At 33.8% G+C, this 26270-nt stretch overlaps 1 protein-coding gene across 18 annotated transcripts in view; it reads right to left on the minus strand.

Moving 5' to 3' along the window:
• Positions 1-26270, minus strand: part of Tm1 (tropomyosin 1) — a 46862-nt gene that overhangs the window by 11336 nt on the left and 9256 nt on the right. For 11 of the 18 annotated variants that reach the window (XM_065356914.1, XM_065356908.1, XM_065356907.1 and 8 more), the window contains 3 exons: positions 25090-25223; positions 17940-18057; positions 2899-2969 (listed from right to left, as the gene is read on the minus strand). In XM_065356914.1, the coding sequence (XP_065212986.1) occupies positions 2899-2969; positions 17940-18057; positions 25090-25223 (323 nt within the window). Of the gene's footprint in view, positions 1-935; positions 1007-2898; positions 2970-17939; positions 18058-20327; positions 20446-25089; positions 25224-26270 lie in introns of all 18 variants that reach the window. The other 7 variants (XM_065356913.1, XM_065356912.1, XM_065356903.1 and 4 more) reach the window with 2 other exon arrangements.

Below are 26270 nucleotides of genomic sequence, written 5' to 3' on the forward strand. Positions count from 1 at the left end.
AAAAGTGAAAGTTTCGTAGAATTGACAAAACTGTTGGACACTTCACCACGAATAGCAGAGAAAAAAGAAGATAAATAAGGTTATTCCCCCAGTTTTTTTTTTTTTTCAAAAACAAAATCAAAAATGAATGATTTTGTTTTCCAAACACCTTTTGCGAATATGAAAATTAAAATTTTCAAATTAAATGCGTAAAAAAAAAGCAAAACACCCAGCATGCAAATTACACATCGTACGCGTCAAATCGCACGCACAATCGTCGACAAAATTAAGCCAATTTTCATCGATCAGCAGTTCAAATGCTCAAGCTCTCAGGTGACAATTATTCTACAGCTACAGGTAAATAGGTAACGGGCGGATTATACGGAACTGGGGGCCTTGAAAATCAAACGTACACTACGTAATACATACGTAATGTATGTAAGTACACATAAACCGATCAACTAAACAGAAAATCGTAATGTAAAAGTGTACCTACAAACGACTGACCATCGTCTACTCTTACGTATGTACAATTTCGCGTTCATACGCGTTCCCTAACCCGCAACAAATACACAACTTCCTCTGTGAACCACCTCGAAAATCCGTATCAAATTGATAATGAAAATAACGATGACTCGGGTAAATAATTTACCCAGCACTCTTATTGGTCGTCGCAGTCAATCCCGCAAAGACACTCTCTAGGATCAAAGCTTTTACACCAACTTGGAAAGTGAAAAAAAATCAAACACGTGTACGAATCACGTACATACCTAGGTATAAGTTGAACCTACCTAATACCTATATGTACACTCAGAAGTCGTCGAATTTGTTACGAGGAAATATACATGTAAAAGGTATGTCTACACACACGAACACCTTGTTAATAATGACGTAAACATACGCAAACTTTGGACATATGTATACGAGAAGAAGGTACATGCTAGCACGTAACTTACTCGTCACAATGTTCAGCACGTTCTTCCGCTCTTTCTAAATCTTGCTCGAGCATATGCAGTTTACGAGACACCTAAATCAAGTAAAATATTCGTAAATAATCATCATTTTTTTTCCATGAAAAAGAAGGGGAGAAAACACCGCAAAAAATGAGTAAGAAAAAACGACGACGCCTCCGCCACTGGAACTGTAGCAATTCTGGGCACGACCAAAACCAAACTATACAAATAAGGTAATAATGCGAGCATCTGTGAAACAATGCGGTGGTTTTTTTACGTGGCCTGCCAGGCAGAGACCGAGATTCACGAATACGAAATTAAAATAAAACGCAAATTTGTATACCCTTTTTACTCCCCGGGCGATAATGGTCGTCAGTCGTTAATACATTGGAAAGTATGTACAGTACATGCACATTCGAAGATATAATATCCGACATAAGTATTAATAAAAAAGTAGCGCCAAACGCCATCGCTATTAATCACATACAAATCCCTTGTTTTTAATTACCTTTTATCATGTGTGTTTTTTCATCTTTTATTAATTACCAAGAACGCGTACGTCGAAAACGTAAAAACGCATCAATTCATCGCGGATAATTTATAAACGACCATTATATAAATCGTTTCGCCTTCTATCATGAATGAAAAAAAAGTAAAAGCATGCGGATTATGGTGTCATTGGCAGTCTCGATCTAAACTGTTTCGCTCGCGCTCGTTTAAAACCCATTTTTCCGTCGAGAATCGCTCATCATGACGACGACGACGACGACGTCGGCCGACGTTTCCTCCTTAAATTGTGTCAATATTATACGTGGAAATACGCGTATAATTTATTTTCACCTCGTATATGCTACGGAAAAATTACCAGTATCGTCCTCTTATACTATGTGAGCGCGTTGTCGACGACGATTTTCCAACAACCTATTCAAAGAGATAAGAGTGAATCGACCTTTGTGAAGGAACTAACCCCTTGCACAAGCTCTTTGAAAACATCAAGCTATAATACAGGTAACAGATTCGAGGAGGAAAATCTAATGAGAAATTAACATGAAGCATCATCCAGAGCTGCGTTCACCTAATATCAAGACGGAAACATGTACGCACAGAAACAACCACTCGTAAGGGATGTTGAAAAAAAAGTAAGTGCCTCAATAATTATGAAAGGTACGTCTTTATAGGATGCTGAAAATACACGTTTGAAAATTGTAAAAAAAAAACATACAAGACTGAGGGGGCAGAGAAAGGGGCTAGTTGCCCCCTATGTAGGCAAAATGGGGTTTTGAGATGATAAAGTTCGCCAGAGAACTTCTTTACCAAGTACATATGTACATATACTTGGTACAAACCTAGAGAAATACATTATAGAAAAACAGAATGAAAAAGTACATTAAAAATTTTTTTAGATTGCATGACCTTTGAGAGCTGAAATTCTTTTTTACAATTTTCAGACATTCTTGAATATTCAAAAAAAATAAATTCTGCGAAATTTGAAATATTTCGTAGACGAAGCATTTCTCGTCGTAGGTTAAATCATTTCGATATTCAGAACTCGAGAAAAATCGAAAAATGAACTTCAGAACTCGAAAGTCATGAGGGGAAGAAGGATAATGTGTCGCATCATCCACTCAGAAGGCGATCAATTTGTGCATCCACGTTAGATCTCATGAAACAGGTTAAAAATATTGAAAACATAGTTTATTGACAGAGAAGAGGAATTGAAGATTGAAAAAACTGCATTTCGAATTCGAATAAAACTGGCATTTGAAGAAAAATCACAACTCCGAGTAATAATGTTTTTCCATTCGACGAAAAACTGAAATACTGTCACCTTAGCATCTACTGAGAGTCGCATTACGTACAGTTATAACTTATAATATTCGTACAGCGACCTAAATAGCGTGAAAAAGCAACGTAAGCAGATTGAGCAAAAAGCCAAAGCCAAATACACCGTGAAAATAACGCTTACGATTCGCCAGATTCTGCTCTTTCTTCAGCGCGCTCTAAATCAGCTTCGACCATCGCCAATTTACGGGCGACCTATTGTTTTTTGAAAATAAAATAACCAATATTAATACAACGTTATGCAAGGTAGAAGAAAAATAATATGCAGGTACGTCTATTTTTTAGAATTCTGTTTTTAAAAAAGAAAACTGCACACGTGTACAACAGTAGATGATTTTGAGCAATAGAGGAAAAGCTAATTAAATCAGTACGTCATCGCATTAATTAAGCTCAGAACACACTGAATATACGGACTAGTATCCGCAGAAGAAAGCTTTGAAATTGACCAATGCTGAAATCAGCATAAACTTCGAGTAAATACCATAAAATTACGTATTTATTTTATATGTACTAGAAACTAGTAATTTATTGGCCAGCATTGACGAGATCGCAGAAGTATACCAAGACTCTGGAAAAACACGATTAACGTAATATACCTAGTCCCCACAAATCTGAAATGAACTCAACTTGTAAACTTTGACTGATCTAACAAAAAAGTTACGTTCAAATAAGGTGGATCGTGAAAAAAAAATTGTCGGAAGATTTTCCCCAAATTCCAGGATGACTCAATTTTGAGTTGAACCTGAAAGTCGATCACCCAGAAAATTTTTTAGCTTCAGGAATGCTGCTGAAAGAGAGACATGGGAGAGGATTTTCGAAAAAATCGTGGTTTTTTTCGCTGTAGTCACTGCCTTGCCTGTTTTGGAAAAATAGCCCAGTTCCAAAAGATGGTATTCAAGTTTTTGCATCGACTTAGTCTATTGGGGGTCAAAATCCAAGATCACTTTCAGGATTCTACTAAGCGGTTGGAAATTTCTAAGTCTCTGAATTCCTGTTTTGAATATTTTTTCTTCTCAATTGTTATCTACTAAATTATGACAAAATATTGAGAAATTGAAATATCATTTCTGGAATTAAGGGAATATTTTAAAACGCAGTAGTGCCAAATTTTTTAGACTCATATAGCTATAACTTGAAAAAAATTTGTAAGTTTTCAGCCATTTTTTGAGTTTTTAAAATTGGCCACCGTGGACAAAAAATTGGCACTACTGTATTCCAAAATATTTTCCCATTTTTAAAAATGATATCTTTCGATGTTTTGGCATAAAATTAACGCATAATTTATTCGAGAGGAAAAAATTTTTTAAATATGAATTCACTTCAAAATATTTAAGTTCATGTCCGAAATAAAAGCTGTTATATTTTATTTCAGCGACCTTTTTTTTTTTTTTTTTTTTTTTTTTACAAAGGGTACCCCCCGATAAGATAGGCAAAATGCCCTTAACCTCGGATTTCGATGAAACTCACAGGATATGTTTAGTACCCCCAAAAAATAATTTTGGGCCCATAACCCGCTCCCCACCCCACCCCCCTCAGGCAGGGGGGCCAAAAAACGCGTTTTTCAGGAGGAAAATTCTGCATCAGCGAGTAATTGAGGTAAATTTATTCTGTAAACGAATATAGTTAGAGGATACATGGGGGTACCTCCCTGAATTTTTTCAGAATTTTTCATCGCATGGGGGGAGAAGAAGGAACAAAAGAAAACTTTAAATCGACATTACTCCGGAACGAAAACACATACCAAAACGATTTTTTCGTCAAATATGTATTTTTAGGTCTACTTTCTATAGAAACCATCACCCGGCCATTTGAAGTGGTGGGTCAAGCTCAAAAGCTCAAAAAACTACGTTTTTTACGTTTTTCTCCAAAAATATGGACAAATGGCCGAAATCGAAGAGAACCAAGTTGTTCAGCGTGAAATTTTACCTCAGAATGGGTAATTGAAAATTCATTTATACCGCGCGATCGTATGGTAGGTAAAACTACATGCGCAGAAGTATTTTTGCTTATATGTATGTATCAAGATACCTAGCTTAAAGGGTATTCCTGAGTAAAATAGGTAAAATGCCCCTGTCCTCAGATTTCTGAAACTTTGATGAAACATCGTTGGGTACCTTTAAAAAAAATATTGGAGCCAAAAAATTCCCCCACCCCACCTCCCTTGCTCACAATAGCGAAAAAACTTTTTTTTTGTGGGAGGGATCATGCTTCAACGAGTTTTGAAAAAAAATCAGTATTCACTCAAAATATGTACTTAAAGAAGATATGAATCTAGCAACGTAATTTTTTTCAAAAATGGTTGGCTCCCCAGGGGGAAGATTATTGACAAAAGAAAATTTGAAACTCCCGTATCTTCAAACCTAATTCAAGCACATGAATTTTTTTTCAAAAATATATCTGGCTGCATGGGTATTATAATCGGTATTTTTTTCAAATTTTCCCTCCAGGTGGGCCATCTTCAAAAACTCAAAAAACACTCAAAATTGTGTTTTTTGAGTCACTGCACCACCAAAAAAAAGCGATTTGTAATTTTGCATTCTGACCTCCAAAAGCAATAGAAAACCAACTAACTTCTTGAAACTCCAATTTTGGGGCCATAGGCACCCGCTCTCACAAATTTTGGGGCGAAAGTAGATTGACAATATGGGTATCGTTATCATATGAATTCGCACTCGCTGAACACGAATATGAAGTTTGATTTGAAGTTGGATCCTCCTAACGGTCACATTGAGGAGAGGGGTTGTCCAAAAATTAGATTTTTTGTGAAAAATGCTTCATTATAGCGCAATTAACACTATGCAACTTCTTAATCAAGATTTTCTTGATTTACAAAGTATTTTTCAAGTACATAGTATCTTAACTCAAAACTATCAGAAAGGTTTCTTTTTGGTGTCGACCATTAAATTTTTATGTGAGTTACCTACCAAGTGCATTGGAAACACAATAAGTATACCTTTACCTATGTAGTAGATTTGGTGGATCGCTAAATATTGGGGAAAAACTGTGAATTTTTATCAATTACAGCAAAAACCGTAATTTTGACTCATTTTGAGTTGAAAGTTCAAAGTTGTACAGAAAAATTCTAGCTACAGAAGTGCCCCTAAAAAAAGGAAAACATGAGACCTCAAAGTTGGGGGTATTTTCGAAAAACCGTGTTTTTTCATTGTAGCCCCTGTACCCAATTTCTTTTGAGAAAAATGAAGACCCAGTCCCAAATAAAATTATTTGAGATTCTGCGTCCATTCTATGCTATTATTTTTAATTGTTATCTATTGCTGATTTCGAAAAAGTAACTACCCACAATTTAGGAATTTTTTGCAATTTTTCTCGATTTTTTGAAACTTGGAATATTGACGTCACTGCGTTCCAAAATATTTCCTCAGTTTCAGAAATGAATCTTTCGATGTTTCTTCTTCATTATAGCGAAACATTTGCGAAGAAAAGATTTTCAAAACACCAACTACTAATACCCCCCCCCCCAAAAAAAAAACGATTTGCAAATTTTCAATCACTCAGTAGAACTCTAAAAGTGCACTTGGATTTTGACGGCATCCGCAATAGCATAGATCGACGCAGAATCTCAAATATGTATGTAGGTTTGTAGGTACTTTCATTATACTGTCTCCCCCATATATTTTAAGTGAATTCAGGATATATATTTTCTTTTTCCAAAACTCGTTGAAGGATCCCTCCCCCAAAAAAACGTTTTTTCGCTATTGTGAGCAAGGGAGGTGGGGTGGGGGAATTTTTTTTGGCTCCAATATTTTTTTTAAAGGTACCCAACGATGTTTTATCAAAGTTTCAGAAATCTGAGGACAGGGGCATTTTACCTATTTTACTCAGGAATACCCTTTTAGCTAGGTATCTTGATACATACATATAAGCAAAAATACTTCTGCGCATGTAGTTTTACGATCGCGCGGTATAAATGAATTTTCAATTACCCATTCTGAGGTAAAATTTCACGCTGAACAACTTGGTTCTCTTCGATTTCGGCCATTTGTCCATATTTTTGGAGAAAAACGTAAAAAACGTAGTTTTTTGAGAGTTTTTTGAGCTTTTGAGCTTGACCCACCACTTCAAATGGCCGGGTGATGGTTTCTATAGAAAGTAGACCTAAAAATACATATTTGACGAAAAAATCGTTTTGGTATGTGTTTTCGTTCCGGAGTAATGTCGATTTAAAGTTTTCTTTTGTTCCTTCTTCTCCCCCCATGCGATGAAAAATTCTGAAAAAATTCAGGGAGGTACCCCCATGTATCCTCTAACTATATTCGTTTACAGAATAAATTTACCTCAATTACTCGCTGATGCAGAATTTTCCTCCTGAAAAACGCGTTTTTTGGCCCCCCTGCCTGAGGGGGGTGAGGTGGGGAGCGGGTTATGGGCCCAAAATTATTTTTTGGGGGTACTAAACATATCCTGTGAGTTTCATCGAAATCCGAGGTTAAGGGCATTTTGCCTATCTTATCGGGGGGTACCCTTTTCCATTTGATGAAATTTACTTTTTTCCACGTTTTCTCCCTGCCCCGATATTTTTACTCAGTTTTAGTGGTTTTCACAGGACTGACACAGTGATCATAAATAAAATTACAAAAATCTGAAACATTCATTCAATTGAAATGAAAGGCAGGAAAAAAGAATTTTTCTCTAGGCAACAAGAACTTCCGAATGAAAAATTTGTCGTTGAAAAATGATTGGTACTAAATTCGAGATAAGATAATGAACTAACTCGATGAATTTATTTCCGTAAACATTTCTCTTTTTTGATTGGATTCGAAAAATAGAAATGGAAAAATTTAGACAATTTTTGGAGAGATTTCTAATTTTCTTGCTTAAATTCTCATGTAGTATTGCACAGAAAAGGAAAGGAAATTTTTGCAAAAAGATGGTTTTTCATCTTTTTCATGGCCACGTCGTTCCGTCTTGAAAATTGTTTATTCGCCTCTAAGAAAAACCACGACATCGACAAGGATATCAACAATTAATTTGCCAAAATCAGGTACATAAACTCTTTTTCCTCGTTTTTTGACTATGTAACGTTGGAATAATTTTGTTTTTATGCGGCGCTTTTCCTTTCTCAATTCCAGACCTGAGAGAGAATCAATTTCTTAATGTATGGAACACGTATAACCAATAAAGACATCAAGAAAAGGAAAAAATATCATTTTTTTTTCATCAGTTTTACTGGACTTTTGCTCATACGTATTTTAGGTTCTATCGAATTTCTCAACATACATCTTCAGAATTTTGAAGATTATCCACGAACATGAATACCTATAGGTATGCCAACTTTTAGGTGTTTACAAATTCCCTGACAATCACGATAAACAAACCTACAAAAAATCAATATTTTTGGAAAAATCTCGTAACAAAAAACATTCTTCATAAATTCAAGAAATCAAGCCCCAAAAATAACTCGATCTACGTGTAAAGGTCAAGAGATCGATTTCGACACCTATGCTTAAATTCTTCGGTATCTAAAAATACTCGCGATCTCGTCACCGGCCACCGCCGCAGGAAAAATGTTCCATTCAGGCATACGAATTCTAGAAAAATGTTGAAATTAATAGCTTTACTACACATCGAACATAAACCGTTCTTATCGCAAATGTACTTATTCTACGTATGGTATTAGTACAACTTCGCCATATAACTATTTCAATAACAAAGGAACTCATAAAGCATAAAAATGATTGGTTAAATCGTGAAATCACGCATTAAAGCTTCCCACAAAAATAGAAAGAAAATTGAAAAAATTTACAAAACGAATCATTAATACATAACAATGATTATACAATAAACAAACAACACATTTCGAGTATATGACCATGGCGGCAATCGGGCAAATACGTTCGAAAACGCCGGTGACAGGGTGCAGTATACGTACGAGTATTTAACCAACTGCTAACCTGTTCCGGTGATGCGATGCGTCAAATGTTGAAGAAGAAAAAAAAACGATTACGGAATAAAAATTCCGATGTAATATTTCACGACTTATCGTAGGCGTGTGCTGCTGGCTCTCACCGGCGGCGCGACGCGAGGACGCGACGCGAGCCAGAGAATCTTGAGCGAATAATCGCCGTACAATGATTTCGGCGAATGCACTTAATTCCTCATCTAAAATATCTACATTTGTGTGTTGGTAAGAATGTAATTACAGTATTAATGTTGAGATAATGTATGTACTTGAACCTTATAATAATCTATTATACGCCTATTTAAAAACCTAATCTAATTTAGGCTGATCGAATCTATCATCATTGGATTCTCTTCGAGCAGGTCGTGGATTTCAACTTGGGCTGTCTTCCGTCTTCGGGCAATGTCAACTCGACTCGACTCGTTTGTAGTGCTGCGTCTTTTTGAGAATAAGGCGAGAATTATGCCAGCGAATTCTCACATCATGCTACGTGCACTACACTGCACAGTGCACACATGCATTAAGTACAGAATGTACGCAGGTATGTAACGTATGTAAGCAAGTACAAACAGTATACAAGTTTTAAATATCGAAGTAAAAATACCTATAGGAGGGTATGACTAATACCTACTCGTATATAAGATACTCGTATTACGAAGTAACCGTTCAGCAAATTTAAGGTGATTTCACACCGTTACACGACGAACAATATAATGCTTATTTTACTGAATGATGTCATTCGTACTTTCTCACAACGTGTAAGAGACGCCTCACCACACCATATCACTTATCGTTAACATGTGCTGGTTCAGTATTAGAATGATCCATAAAACTGATAGAAAATTTTCAATGCAAAAATTTCAAACAAAAACTTACGTTGAAAAAAATACCCGAATACTCGTGTTTTGGTAAGTATAGAAAAAAAAATCAAAACCTATGTATTCGGATAATAAATCCCAAGAAATTTTTATAGCACTAGGTACTCGACAGCAATCTTTTGGCATCATGTAAGAACGTCCTTTTCGTACGTCTCAAAATTTAATTTTTGTGAGTTGCAAATTTTTTCTTTTTTAGTTGTTAGTTTAGACAAATCGCAGCAAGAATTTCTGCAAGGTCAAGTGATTGAAAGCAACGTGTCATTTCGAAAACTAAGTCAGTAGTCCGCAGAAAAAAAGGTCAAGTTTCTCCGGCTTCAGCTCCTCAATTTTTTATCGAAGTACTTCCAGCTCTGGTTCCAAAAAATCTTAGAAAGTACCTCCAACTTGAGTGGGCCTTATTTTGAAAGTTCAAATTTCACCGTTCCCAATCGATTGGTTTATTTGAGCTGAAAATCTTTGCTCAATAAGATTAATTTTAACCTGAGCCTTAACGCTTCCATTTACCTCGGAAATTAATATAGGACAGGTTCCAAAATTACTCTTTTCACTTTCAAAATCTGTAATACTTATATGTACAATTGTACATAGAAGCAGTTGTCTCATTACGATGCATTTTGGACCCGTAGGAGTAGGAGAACTGTCCCAAAATTGAGATAGAAATTTAAAAATATTGATTCACGTACAAATTTTTGATCTCGTTGACTTTTTGATAGGTACTTAAACTTGACTGAGGTGGGAAGGGATGGGAGAGGAAAGGGGAGAGGCAGATTGAATCTCATTTCTTTATATTTAATAACAGAAAAAGTACATACTTTCAGTTATTTATTACCGAATTTGGAGGATCTTTTTTCGTGTTTTTGGGCTTTTATATTCGACTTTTTTTAAGGCAACAAATCCTCGATTTTTTTTCACCTACATCGAAAAAACATAACTATAAACTCCTTATTAACTTATGTTTCAACTTGATTTTCCATGGTTATTTCACTTGTTCAATAACATAATTTTTTCGCAACTTGACAAAATATTAGTCTCGACAATTTTTTCAGCTCTTATCTCAAATATTAGCTAAAAAATGGGATTAAAAAAAATAAAAATGTGAATTTTTTCGAGTTTCAATTTTCAAGTTTTTCAAAAAAAATATACTTGATAATTTTAATAATAATTTTTTATCGTATGTTTTTTTCTTGCTTCGTTTGAAAAAGCAAAAACTTATTAATGAGTTTTACGACTTACATGACTGATAGAAAATGACATAAGCTGAAAACCCTTCAACGATCGAATAAATTCAAATTTAGACTACTTTATTATTATTAGAACCTATTTAGATTTCATATGTAGGTTAGTTATCAGGAACCAAACAAAATTTTACCCTCATAAAGTACCTACATTCAATTTTTGGCACACGAAACGTAGATACAAAACACTCATCGAAGAAATCACCATTGTCGCTCGCATTTAATCGATTAATTGATCTCTTTCCTTGAATTTACCTACATATACATTTACATACGAGATAAAAAATTCGATCAATGAAAAGATAGTTATGTTTCGTATCTCAACTTGCTAACATTCAATCAATTCAGGTAATCCAAGGACAATTGCAAATTTGCAAAAGAAGGCTTGTCAATATTGTAACATTTTATTTCAACTGACTACAGAAAAAGCAGATTTTCAATTTTTGATCAATCAACGGATTTATCAAGCAGATGATCAATGTCGCTAGCATTCTTCAGTTCTAAATCTCTCAAATGCTGTAACCTAAAAAACATCATCTGTTCGACAAAGAATACAATAGTAAAAACGTCGATAATTACGCACGTTTTTCAAAGAAAGAAAAAAAAGAACGGTTAAATCTCTTAACTTACACGTTTTCAGATAAACCAAATTGATGAAAAAACAGACCAAATGAACACACTATTCACAATACAATCGCTTCGTTGAGATACTATAAATCACCCATTGAACTGGTTAACGAAAAAAAAAAATCAAGAAACCATTGATCTAGACGTTTAGTAAGAGGGGTGTGGACTGTAGAAAAAGAGTAAACATATGATCTAGGGATATTTGGACGGTCACTGTGACAGAATAAAACAGAACCCCTGATAAAAGAAGGTCACATCATTCAATGAACCACTACATACGAGTGAGTACAAAAATCCCTAAATAGTTCGGTTCGATTAGTCCGAAAAAACCGGTTTCTTTTACCCATTCTTTCAACGTATTCGTACGTGTATTGGCAAAGTACGTGTAATTGAGTAGTACCAAATACCTATTTTACCTATGGACAAAATGTTGGATATTTTCAACATCCTTTCGCATAACAGTTTGGGACACATGCGATTTGCCATCCCATCATCCCAATGTTAATCGTTTTCGTCGTATTACGAATCATGAGCCTGAAGAGGACAACTTACATATCCCAATATGTACGTTTTTGCCCGTATAATTTGCTAGTAAATTACACTGTTCTTTTATGTAATTTTAAAATCGAACCGTGAAAATAAGAAAACTTGGTACGTTTGTTACGCTTGTAACGCACATACTGATCATTATTTGATGAAATAAAGAGAATATTACGTCTGCGTACGACGTTTCGTCGTTTCCTAGTCTTCTTCCTTCCTTTCATCCTTCCATCATACTACACAGTACACACTGCACGCAATTCAGAAAATTTTACTTTCAATGCTACAAAAAAAAAATACTTTCATTCGTAAGCCTATTTTTGTAGTTCGTACGCAAGCACGAGTGATACAAGTACTTATTTAGTCATCAAAATTTCCATTTCCATCACGATAACACCAGAATTTTCAATATCATTTCAAATCATCTGACGTATCAAACCAGTCATCATATTCCAGTACCCGATCTGCAGAAGAAGAAATTTCAATACAATAAATCATAGGGGACCCCGACAGCTCGTGAATCTACCATATTGCCAATCCAATCTTCAGCATAATTCATTAACTCGGTACAAATTTAATGGCATTGAAAATAATACTCGTACGAACACGAAAATAAAGACCTATTCACCATCACCAACATCCTGCATATCATTATGAAAAAAATTCAGGCTACACGGTCACAAAACGCTCGCTGAAAATTAGTCATTCAAAAAAAAAAAAGATAGTAAAAAACATTCCACGAGAATATTATCACGTTCGAATTAGTCAGATAACCCCTTTTTTGAGCGTCTTGTATTTACACAACCGAAATAATGTCATTTTTGATAAGCTCGAGATAATGTTATATAACTCGAGTGTTAGGGAATGAAAAAAATTCTCGTATGAAATAAGTTCGAACATAAATAAATGGGCAACCAATGGCATATGTTATTTCCAATACATAGGTTGCCTTTACTCTTTTGTCGTTACGTGTGTATAAATTTAACAATGGTCCAATTGATTAATAAAAAAAAACTGGTTCAAGTACAACGCTTCAACGGAACAAAATAAATTAACTCTAATGATTATGTTAATGATCTGAAGCGGCACAAAACAGAATGCACACTTTTCACTACTTCATAGAATAGATACAACGAGAACGAGCAGGCTATTCACATGTTGAATATTATAACGTTAACTTTCATACAAAATAACAGCATCGCGAACATCTAGCAAATGGCTTCGAAATTTTTAGCGTAATTTTTGAAAAATTTCAACGATAAAAGAATTGCACAATTAAATACGAGTTACGAAATAAAATGAGGATAAAAATAAAAAAGAAATTATTTCAATTTTCTAGGAAATGTTACGTACAAAGGTCTGTAGATGGAGCATCGAGAGCAATTTTTTTGGGTGAAAGTAATTTTAGATAATTTTAATCTTTGGGCGAATACTTAAAAATCTTAATTAATCATTGCAATATTCTCTTGAAGCATACATGCATAAGAATCCGCAAATTATAATATTTGTACCATTTCTTTCTTCATTTCAGAGCAAAATCAAAATCCAGAACGTAGGAAAATGCTAAAATTAGACAGCTACCTAGTTATTGAGATGAAAGCGAGAAAAAATTATTTGAACATTGCCTAAAACTTTTCAAGGAAAGTTCAAGTAGTATGAAAAAATGATCACACGTTTTACTACTTTTTTCCCCTGATTTTTCATATAATTTCAAGAATGAATTTCGATAAACATGATCCGCGTTTCCAACTCCTTACTGCGATTATACTGAGCACTTAAATGTTTTGTAATAACTAAGTCCTATCGTAATGAAAGCAGGTTCAGTTTGGAGATAAGGGATTGAACAACATTAGGACAAGGAATTGATATTCAATTCAGTTGCGTCATCCCCAAAACATCAAAAATTTTCCAAAAATTTTCAGTCTTCACTTCGAAAATTTTCGTAAGTTATGGCAAATTTATATGTACATGTTTAGTGCTGTTTCAGTGTTGCAAAAGAGTGTATCTACAATCTAGGGTTCATTGATTTTTAGGTTTTTAAAAAAATTAACGAAGCTCGCTGATGAAAATTATTTCTAAAAAGATCTGGTAATATGAAATTTTACAGTCAATATAATATTCAATAACCCAATTTCCATCACTAAAAACTCAAAATTACATAATTTCGAAAAAAAAAGTTTTATATGTACAGTAGATTTAACACGGAAACAACAATTTTTCGAAATTCATTTTCACTTCAACTTTTTATGTAAGGGAGGGGAGTGGTGGTGAGAAAATTTCAATTTTTGGTATTTTTGATTTACGATAACATTTTTTTTGAGAAAATCTGAATTAATATAAGTAAGTGAAATACGGATATTTTCATCAAAGATTTCGATTTTTGGTGAATTTTCCCCTTGGTCACTTTTTTAAAAAAAACTTTATGATGCCATTTTTTTACACGATAGGCTAACAATCCCTAAAAAAAAAAAAAAAAATGATACCAGGAGAACTTCGCCAAAAAATTATTCATTGGGTGGAAAATACTTGTAGTATCGATTGGAATTTTCTAATTCACCTTTAGTAGGTACACCAGGTATAATAGGTAGGTAGCTAGAGACTCCACAAGAAAAATTCAAAAATGGTGTTTCCTACAAGGAAGGGCTTGAAGGCAGATCAAAGCTTCTCAAACTTTTACCACAATCATCTTTTTGAGGTCGTAAAAAAATTTTAAAATGACGCATTGTTCCTTTGATTGTTTTTCTTCATGTTTCAGATATTTTCCGCCATCGCAGCTCGTATCGTAACAAAATTTTCATATCGAAATGCAAGACTTTTGTGCTTCTCCTTACACCTTTTCAAAAAAAAATGCCACATGAAAATGAATGCAATATAATTCTGGTTTTTGCGCAAAAGCTCAAATTTGAAAAAATGACTGTCAATGCTACAAAGTACGGCGGATCGACTGGTGATGTCAGATTTCCGCAAAACTGCCAGGAAAGTGGTATTTGGGCGCAGAAAAAGGGCGGAATCGCATTTATGACTTTTTTGTAAAAATTTTTTGATTCCTTGAAAAATAACTAACATTTTTGAGAAGACCATTTTTTGAAATTTAAGTTAATCTCTGAACTGAAAAATGATGAAAAAATTAACAACTTCGGCAAAAAGTCTTAGAACTCAAAGGGTTTTTGGTCAATTTAAACGAGATAGCAGTCTAAATGGTGTACTTAGATGTAGAATCAAGCCCCATTCGTGCCCGAGCAATTTCAAAAGAAATTTTGTCGATTGGGTGCAGAAAGGGTCTAAGTCCCATTTGTTTAGGCAGCAACAGCGCCGGCGCACGTGAATATTTTTTTTTCTTAAACAGAGCTAAAAATTGTGTCTTGGGGTCCTCTTTCAATGACCTTAAGCATGTTTACCAAAAATTTTTGATTTTCAAATAAATCAGTTTTTTGTTATTCCTGAAAAGTGCGAAAATGGACTTAGCCCCTTTCCGTTCCCACCGATTCAAGTATGTCAATTATTCCAATTTATAGCCGAATTTCAATTTCAATTTCAATTTTTTTTTTTGGAAGAGTTAATCAGCGATACTTAAGTGTTTATTAAAACCAAATAAGAGATTAATTTTGGATTTAATTTTTCAAAATGTACTTCTATTAATGTCTGAATGTGTGCATTACGACGAACATTATCTGCTATTTTTTACTTTCTTTTGTTGTTGTTTTTTTTGAGACTTAATTTTATCGATGATTTGTGGTGAAAATCTAACATCTTTGAAATTAAGAAATGAAAACTAAAGAAATAGAATCATTGCGCTAAATTCTGTGTTTGAAGTTGATAAAATAATTCAGAAACAACCAACCAGCAAAAAGCAAAAATTCTCTTGCATTCAGCGAATAGCTGATGGATTGTACAAACATAATAAACGGAAAAATTCATAGTGAAAATTGATATCAAGTATAGCAGGTACTTTTCAAATTGATAGCTGCAGATGTTTTTCAGTATAGCATAATCTGAGAGATAGTTGGACACTGTCTCATGATATATTTTCATCATTTTAATTTTCAGTATACTCGTGCTGTCTTTTATCGAAGTAAAAACTTTCATTTTCAGTAGTCCTGTGTCTCTTTAATTTCAAAATTAGCAATTATTGAAGAATATCACTTTTCACAACAAGTGATAAACTATTCCAAATGGTCAGAATGGAAACACCTGAAAAATGCATTTAATAAAAAATCGTAAACATTTAAAGCACGTATAAGAAGAAGCATCAACCAAACCGAAAAAAATCCTCATACTGATTGTTTCGAGCCAACCAAGTCGAGTACATCGATGGTCACTAATTCACCATCATCTCGCTAATACACCTTGACATATACTGTTATAGTACGTAGGTCTAGGTACGTTTCAAAAAAACGCACAAAAAACGCATACACACACCTCTATAATAACCAAGATACAGCACCTCACCCAAGCTTGAAAATTATCCCCTCGAGAGTTCAATAAACCTACACCAACATGTACATGTCAGCGTGTTGCTTCGCATCAACGCACCAGGTATAAGTATAATGGCATCATAAGGCCTACCTACTATAATACCTAAAATAGGTAGGTACACGAAAAGTTTCTAAAAAAATAGTCAATACTGCACTTCTCTCACTCCATCTCTTTTTACAATGGCGCCGTCGTCGTGTAATCGATGATATCACCTAAATGTACTGTATGTGTTCCGGTTACATAAGATAGTAAATAGTAGGTATAGTTCATTAGATATACAAAATAAGAAAAAATACCGTAAGAATAATTGCAAGATTTTTATTTTCAAAATACAAACAGAAAAATATAAATAAACCAACTAACACGAATAATATAACAAAATCATTTTGAAATGAAATTCAAACTCGCCAAAAAAATTAATAAATAGTAAAGATAAAATAATGTTTCGAATGAATAAATACTTAATGTAATAATTCGTTTAAAATATCACGTTAAAATTATTGTTAGAGTGCTAAAAAGTTAAAATTCGTTAATCAAAGGGGTAACTTAGTAAATAATAAAAACGTTAAAACGAGAAAAAAGTTATCACTTGATACAGAAAGTTTAATATTTCTAGAATAAATAAGTATAAAATAATATCAATATTTACTTCAGAGGCATATAAATTATGGACGTGCCTGCCAAATTTCTATATAAAAAATACCCTGTTTAAATCAGTACTACTGGATACATTCAATGTATATTTTATAAATATATTAACAAATCGACGAAGACTCACAAATATTCGTAAAAGAAAAAGCACCCTCAAAATCTACGTATGTAAAATTTATAAGGACGGATATTTTCAATAAAAAAAAACGAAAATCAACCGACAAACTATTTTATCAGGTAAAGGAAAACAAACACACTTCGAAGCATTAATAAAATACACATTTATGATTTAGGACCGAATTCGTGAATTTTATTCAAGTACCTATTATGCCATCAAGTAGTGAAATAGTTTTTCATTTTTCTAATCAAATAAAAATTTTACACTTTCGAATCACAAAATCAATACTCGAGAGTTTAACTAAGTATTTGATTCGAACAAAAGCTTCTTTTCAGAAATTCAACACCAGCCCAAAAAATTCCACCAAATTTCGCTACTTGGTACTCTAGTAAGTACTCGATAACAATTTCATAAATATGGCCCTTGAATACCGCTTCTAAGCTACCAACATCGACAAAACCATACTCATATTTATGCAGATACCTCAATAAGGGTACCCGATCAGCCGCCATAGATCATTTACCAAGTCAATCAGGTAGACAAAAACTCAACAAACGATAAACACGCAGGGTTTAAGTAGTATGTAGATCACAACATTAGATCACGCAAATGTACCGCAGCGACACTTTTTCAAGGTTCATTTAGATACATTTTTTTTGAAAACTTTTTTAGTATGGGTTATTTATAGGAAAACAACGATCGTATGAATCGATCTATCACCTCGTCGTATTTCTTATCAGCTTCTTCGGCCAAGAAACGAGCCTCTTTCAATTGATTTTCCAGAGCGTCCATACGCTCTTCATCGGCTAAACTGCGATTTTCTAAGATCTTCCTCTGACTACATTGTTCGCATCGAACAAAACAAATATACCCGTAAGATAAACAGTACGAAAAACGCAGTTTAAATTTTTATACGTAAAAATACACTCTATGGCAAAAAAGTTGACTCGATTTTTTTTTTTTAAAATATAGATGTATTTGTATGCAAAATTGCGTGGGGGGAGGCTTGTTCTAAAACTCGTACAAAAATTGATTATTTTAAATGATAGTATTACATTTTTGGAAGAACCAAACATTTTAAAAATTCTATAATCGATCATTTATCGGTTCACTTCTTCAAATCGCACCCCTCATACATGTATAAAGAATTTTATAAATCATCTACGCGTGTATGAAAATAAAATTTACACTTCTTTAAACGTTTAAATTGGCAAGTATTGACTTAGGTAATGATCTTTTTGAAAAATTCGTCACTTCTATTAATAAACCAGTTCGACAAATATGCGAATACACGTTAGCATTACAGACAAATCAACGAAGTCGGAACTCGTGCATGACAAACAAATCACACGAACTTATATTAAGCCATCCATTTTGTAAAATAAAACATTTTCTATTCACGTCGTTCATTTTTGAATCACAATTTTGATTTGAGAATTTCGTAGCCAAGATCAAAATACAAATCATCCCGTTTTTGGTTGCCTCACTTCCTTTTTACGAATTAAAAAAAAATAGGTAACAACTTTCCACGGATTCTCAATCGGATACGTCATTGTGATGCATCAACTATTCCCAGAATTTTCTACATCTCTACCGATAACGAATTAATGGAATTATGCACTTTATTTCCACGTACTTGGGTAACAGACACTGGAGGCATGAAGCGTATACCGAGCGCTTAAGAATAAATCGAGAACCCTCAACGTGATATTTTCGAGTAAAAACAATAGTTCACAACGTTGAATAGGTAGAAATATCATTTTATGCAACGCTATCAACTTTTTTCTGTTTGCAAGGAAACGTTAGTGTGGGGGTAATTGATATTCACAGGATACCACGTATGATGAAAATACAGGTTCAGGTAGCTAAGAGCTGATAAGAAACGCTATCATATAAGGTGTCCGCAAAGGATCTGTCAAGGTAGATGATAGCATTCGTAGAGACGAATAAAAAACATCCAGCACACTGGATGGTTTATTTTGTAAATTTAATGACCAATAACGAATGGTAGGTTCAAAATATATTTGACCTTTGCAGGGTTAAAATTTTCAATGAAGTTTGTTCCAAAAACGAAAAAAAAAAAGAATTAACGAATATTTGAAAAAAAATTTTTAAATGCTGAAATTGGAAACTTATGAAAACTTATAAAAAGTGAATAGGTATTTCTCTATCAAAGAACCATCGAGCTAAGTACATATTTTTTTTTCAAAACCATCAGATTTTCTTTAAGCTCTAATCCCTTCAATTTTCAAAGCAGACCATTGCCAGTGCTTGCATTTCTTTTCAACCTCGTCTCTCCAAACACTTCTTATTGAAAAGACTTGACAGACTGCTGCTGAGACACCCTGCGTACAATGCAAGACCTACAATGCAGATACATACAATTTTGTATACAAATACACCATTTTTGGTAAAATACCTCAATCAAAAAAATCGAATTTGTTTTTAGTGTGTAGAGTGTACGACATGATACTTTCCCACATCACTAGTCTACAGACGACGTTAATTCGTACCCGATCAATTAAATTACATTAATTATCAGTAAAGTAACATTAAAAGTACTCGTCATCCTTTCTCCCTATCATCTCTAAATTGCGAACTAAATGCTAACTAAAAATTAACCTACTTATAGTAAATCGCATTTCATAAATAAATGACTTGGTCAAGAGAACAGAACGTAACAAGAGAAAAAAAAACACCTAACAAATAAACCATACCGTTCAAACACGGATATAACAACTTTATGCACATATTATGGCTAATACTATAACAAACCTACGTAATTAAACCTAAGTATTATTCTAACTAAGAGAGATGCGTTTAATTGCTTTTTTAATTACGCCACATAACACAGACATACATAAACACTTATGTACGCCGGTATTATAAATACCTTACCTAGGTACAATGTAATAAGAACAGATATCACCTAATGGAGGGAAGAATTCTTCGTATAACCTCTCTACTGTTGTACATTAGAACATTACATACGCATACAATCTATCACCTTATTTACCTCTATGTATTTAACGGTCTAACACCTCGTTTAAAAAATTAATCGATCGTCAGACGATTCGATGGAAAAGTAATTTTAGCTAAGGAAGTTACCTCTTCGTATTTTTTATCTGCTTCTTCGGCAATGAGTTTCGCTTGAGCAAGTTGTGTTTCTAATATGGCCACTCTATCATCTTCCATATTGGTTCGGTTTTCCAGAGCTTTTCTTATCCTTAAGTGGTTAGTAAAGCAAAACATTACACACACGACTCGAAACATTCAGCTTTTTTTCAAACTAAATATTTACTCGATATATCTACGTATGAAGGATTATTAATTACTAAAGTGACTACGTGAAAATGTAGCGGAACAACGCTTTGTCGTTTCGAGTAATTGAAAAAAAAAACGATCAAAAATGATTAATTGTATTGAAAATTTAATGAAAACTACATATTTCCTCGGTCGATGCACCTCAACCTGTGTGTAATTTCGATTGCAAAACTGCAGCTGATTGTGATGATGGGTTGATGGCTGGGAAATATATGTAAGCTCAAAATGATTGGGTATTTTTATTGCGGATTTCTCAAATTTAAGATTTCAGAGGCCCTTTTGGTTGTTAATTTCGTAAGCTTAAATCGATAAATTTTCACACATTGATCAGATCAGTTAAATTCAACCATAAAATTAATTTTTAAAAATCTGAATTAATGAAATAAAATCGCTGACACAGTAAATGGAAATGGCTTACTTAGGTTGTCATTTTTCAACGAATAAAAAAAATTTACAGATTTAATAATGAAATAAGGCTGAATTGTGATTTTTTAAGAATTTGACAAATAAATTTTAATAGAAATTTCGTTCTACTTTCTGAAAAATATGCTTAAAAATAGTCTGAAAAAATGTCAAAATCAAAATGCAGAAATTCTACAGGATGTATGTAAAATTTTTGCATGACCTTGAACAAGTCGTTTTACAGATTTCACCATCTCTTGCATTCCAAAAATGCACGCTTGAAACGTTTTTCAGGGTTCTACTTTTCTTATCTTCTAAATAATACTCTCTAAATTTGAAACAGTCAATTTCACTGCTTAGCAGTCACGACATTTTGCCTTTTTAAAGCAGTAGTTTTTTTTTTACTGCAAAACAGTGAAAAATTACTGAGTTGGTCAGTAAAAAATCATTTTGACTGACCAATTCAGTAATTTTTCACTGTTTTGCAGTAAAAAAAAACTACTGCTTTAAAAAGGCAAAATGTCGTGACTGCTAAGCAGTGAAATTGACTGTTTCAAATTTAGAGAGTACGCTCCAAATATTTGACAGTATATTAATTGAATTTTCGATTTAAAGAATGCAGAATTTCAAAGCCAAGTACAAAAATTTTCAATTAATAGCAAGATTTATACAACCAATGATCAAACACTTATACGGATAGGTGAATGTTTTCCTTTGCTAAAAACCATAATTATAATTTTCTTGTTGACGAAGGTAAAAAACCTCACAAAAAACAACGTTTTGAACGTACCATCTGTGGTGATTAAATTATTTCAAGAGACCCCATCATCACTTTCTAGCATAACATCACATCACATAAAATCCACAAAATTCTGTCCTTTTCTCTTGGAATGGATTTTCAAAGAGACTGGCCGGCCGAAATTTGGATGCGATAATTTATCCACGGTGTCTACTAAGTCAAAAAAATGAAAAAGGATGACCTTTTGATAAAATTCTATCAATTTTGCATAACAACCGCTCTAGAAAAATACCCCCAAACTATCGTTGAAATTTGAATTTGCGAGTTTTCAAATTGATTATCAAGAAACTCGCACGGGTAAAAACAGTTGACTACTCTATCGAGGCACTATTCTCTAATTTCTGACTGCAATGTTTTGTTACTAGATGGTAATGAGGACTCATTCAAATTGAACTGACATTTTTGGAATGAAATTTGTAGATCTCACTTCAGTTGAATCTTGCTCAGCTCTCACCGACACCTGACATCTTCAAATAAAACCTATCATCTATTTGCAACTCTAACAAATTAATTCCGATTTGAAATAGAGATCTCCTCGTCCTCCTACATGCGAATTTGGTTCTCAAAAAATTACAAGCCAAGTCAAAATTCACCGCTTGCATTACTCAATTCATTCGTAATTTTTGTGTAGTGCTTACCGTTCGAACGAAAATAAAATTGTTTTGCTCACCTTTCATTTCCATTCCTGTACTACAATCCGTTTCAGAGTCTACCAGATTTTTAAATGATTTTTATAGCCCCCCCCCCCCTCCTCGAATGATGCACTTCCAGTTCATAAGTTTAATATACTCATAAAAAAGGCCCAAAAACTGCGCAATCAATCTACTATTCTACTATTCATAAACTGATTAAAAAATCAAACACACTAAATCATTTTTAAATTCAAGAAAAAACCAGCATACTCAAACATTCTCGAGACAACGTAAATCAGAACCATACGAGGCCAAGATTCCGTGACCAATTTCTATCCTTTAACGCGTCTTAATTATAAAATATGGTTATTGAATTGTCAAACGTCAACGTCATTATTTCATAATTCAACTCGACCACTCTTTCGCTTCCGATTGACTTGAGAATACTCATAAAACGAGAGCTGAGCTTTTTTTTTTTTTAGGTCATTCACAGCTTCGGTACATCGTACGAGGAAAATTAGTAAAACAAATCTCATAAAACTGATCGATTAAAAAAAAGAATAAAAATAAATCAAAAATTACACTACAAAAACGCGAGTACCAATCAATCAGGAGTGACGTTTTATTACGTGCACGTATGTAAATGTAGATAGACCAACATTTACAATTGCGATTCAAGGACCAATTACCCTGTATTTTTAGTTATCATCTAATCGGTTTTAATTAGAAGATCACTTTTTACGAATTCCATCGTACAGCTTGTACAACAGACATTTTGTCAATTCATTCCCCCTTTTTTTAAAAAACCAAACTGTAACAGACTTACGTTAATACGTTTCAAAGTTGCATTAGAAAATTATCTGAGAACATTCGTTCAAATTTTCAACAAGTGAATCTCCAATCGACGAAAATATCAAAATTTGGCTATTTTTTTTTCATAAACAGGAATTCTTGAGAAATCCATGATTTTGATCTACGTTTCAATTATGATAACAGATTTAGAATCCTAAACTGTGCTATGCCAAAATTCAGCCTCGAGTAAAAACAGACTTGCTTTTCAAAATTTTCTAACCCAATTTTTTCAAATTTCCCCTTCCCTAAGCAGGGACGTAGCGAAGTGGTTTTGCTGGGGGGGGGGGGGGGTGCAAAGATCCTAAGATTCCCAACTAATTTGACTGAAAATTTCCAAGTTGGATGAAAAAAGAGGGTATTTAAGTTACAAGTAGTGAGGGGATTGTATCACGACATTTTGCAGCCAAAAAATTGTAACTTTGCCTACTATAATGAAAATTTTAACGTGCTGAACACTCTGGAATTGAAAAATTATGAAAAGCTAGTCAGCTTTGGAAAAATTGTAATTCAAAAAGTAGAACAATATCAAATTTCATGAAAAAATTCGGGTTTTCTGATCTCAGCTTTTTAAGAAATTTATCAATAGTTTCTTGAAATTTTCAAGTGTGAAAAAAAAAACAAAATGGCCCGAGCGAAGCGAGGGTAAAAGATTTTCAAAATTTGTAATTTCAAGAAGCAAAACAGTTGTAATGTTGATGTGGAAAGGCAAAATTTTTTGGAAAAAATGTGAATTTTAGTTGGGAAAATCATAGATTCAGAAACTGGTTTGGCTTTAAAAGTTGGGAAAGTGTCCAACTTTGATGATTGTAAAAAATTTTAATATTTGAAAATTCCAAAACTAAAATATTATTGTCGAAATTTTTGTATTTTCCCAACTTTCTTGTATTTCTCACAATTTCTCAACTTTCGCGGAACCGGGGGGGACGGGCTCCCCCCTTAGCACCCCTTCGCTTCGTCCCTGTCCCCAAGTATATTCATGCGAGGGTGGGGAAGAAGACGAGAGGACGAATTTTTTTGTCTCATAAAACTTCCAAAATTTCGCTGAGGGCGATAAAATTTGGAGACTTTCTGACTTTTACAGGTTTCTCACAGAAGGCAATCCTATCTGAGAAATCGAAAAAATAGCTATTACAAAATTGTATCTACTTAGAAAACCTATTCAAAACAGTTTTCAAACCGCAACCCACAGAATTCCAAATTTTATTCCGAAACAAATTAATTTTGCGATTGAAAATAAAATTACCTAGAACCCAGTCGAGACGCTCAATTGTTACGGAAATGGTTAATTATAACAATCTGTCAGTTCGAACAGACACGGAGAATTTTCGATTAAAATAATTGGACTTTATTGGAATTGGCAGAAGAAAAAAACACGACTTTATTCTAGTTCGATTATCGCAGGTACAACCAAACTAGTTTACTTTCTCGAATCTATCAATATACCGAATATCGAAAAATTATCATCAACGCCACTCCTGAGTTGTTTGTTAAGACAAAACGTTAGATCACGCATCAAAAACCATTACAATTTACCTGAATTTTTTTTCGCCGTTTGATCGTAAATTGGAAAGAAATAGCTTAACTAAATCTATATATATGATTACGAAACTAACTTAATAATAAATCCTATTTGAGTAATCGGTACTAAATTAAAAATACTCGTAAAAAAGTAAACCATTTCGCCTTAAACGAACACTAGATAGATTCCTAAATTTTCTGTTTTTTATAGGCGCCGAAACACTTCTCACATCATATGTACCTCTCACACCTTGACTAGAGAAGTACCTTCTCTTGACCATTTCATAACATATTATGTAGGTATAGAAGCGAATCAAAGTGTAATGAGAAATGAATAACTTACCGCTCTGACTCGTCAGCTGCTTGCGATGCTTCGGCGAGTTTGGCAGTAGCAGTGGCGAGTCGTTCTTCTGATCTTTCCAGATCTTCTTCGAGCAACTGAATCCGACGATTCAATGCAGCTACTTCACTTTCAGCCTAAAGGCAAACAATTACATAGCACACAATCAATATTGGAAATGAAAATTTACCTATCACAAAATAATCATTAAAAAACAGAGAAATATCCTGAGTAAGTAACATTACATAATAAGGGATCGGTGATTCGATGTTTCATAACGTAAGTTTAATAATCGCATGATTATATCAAAGTAATGGGCAAGTATTTATCAGAAAATTACTACCGCTATTGTACATATAGCAAAACCACCTCAACTAGGTACTACTATTCAGCTCATCGTCGCTATGCACCAGTTAATTAAAGTAATTACAACGTACAGCCGACGAATCTCTTTAGGAATTCTTGGTGCTCGGTTCAAAGACCCGAACACGTGGTTGGGAGAAGATGAGAGAAAAAAGATTGAGCGGTGAAGGTGATATAAAAAGCAAAAGTGTTCAAATTTTCGAATTCAGCTCTCGCCATCCGCGAATCAATTAAAATGTATTCGTTTTAACTACGGTTTCCAACAAAACACCAGAACTACCTTCGAATATGCGGCAAAGTAAAACAGTCGCGGCCAATGCCTCTCTAATAACAGGATACTCCACCTTAAAACTATTATACCAAACAAATTGTTAAATCGTTAAACGAGATTCAACTCGATTTATTTCACACCATAGCTGCGCTCATACCTTTAACCTTTACATGGCAAATACAATTGACGATTGTTCGCGCGAGCTACTCCGAATATACCCAATACATTGGAGATACTATGTACATGTGTTCACGCAGTATGTTCCACTTCTCCCCATAAACACGCCTAAACTATAACCAAATACTCAAATACTAGTACAAATTATCGAATGAAAAAAAAAATTGATTCTACACGTGAGAATATTACGCAGACAAATCCTTACGTGAAAAATATTACCTTTCAATTTCGACGCTAATTTTAAACCTTCGAAAGTGAAGAATAAATTAATCGAATCGAATACTTATAAGGGTTTACCATAAGGTGTCCTTTACACGTACCATACCACTCAGCACCACCCCTCTGAACAGTTATTTTTATAAAATTGTCAATT

Source organism: Planococcus citri, chromosome 3, assembly GCF_950023065.1.
Source record: "Planococcus citri chromosome 3, ihPlaCitr1.1, whole genome shotgun sequence".
In the NCBI taxonomy this organism is placed as follows: Eukaryota; Metazoa; Arthropoda; class Insecta; order Hemiptera; family Pseudococcidae; genus Planococcus; species Planococcus citri.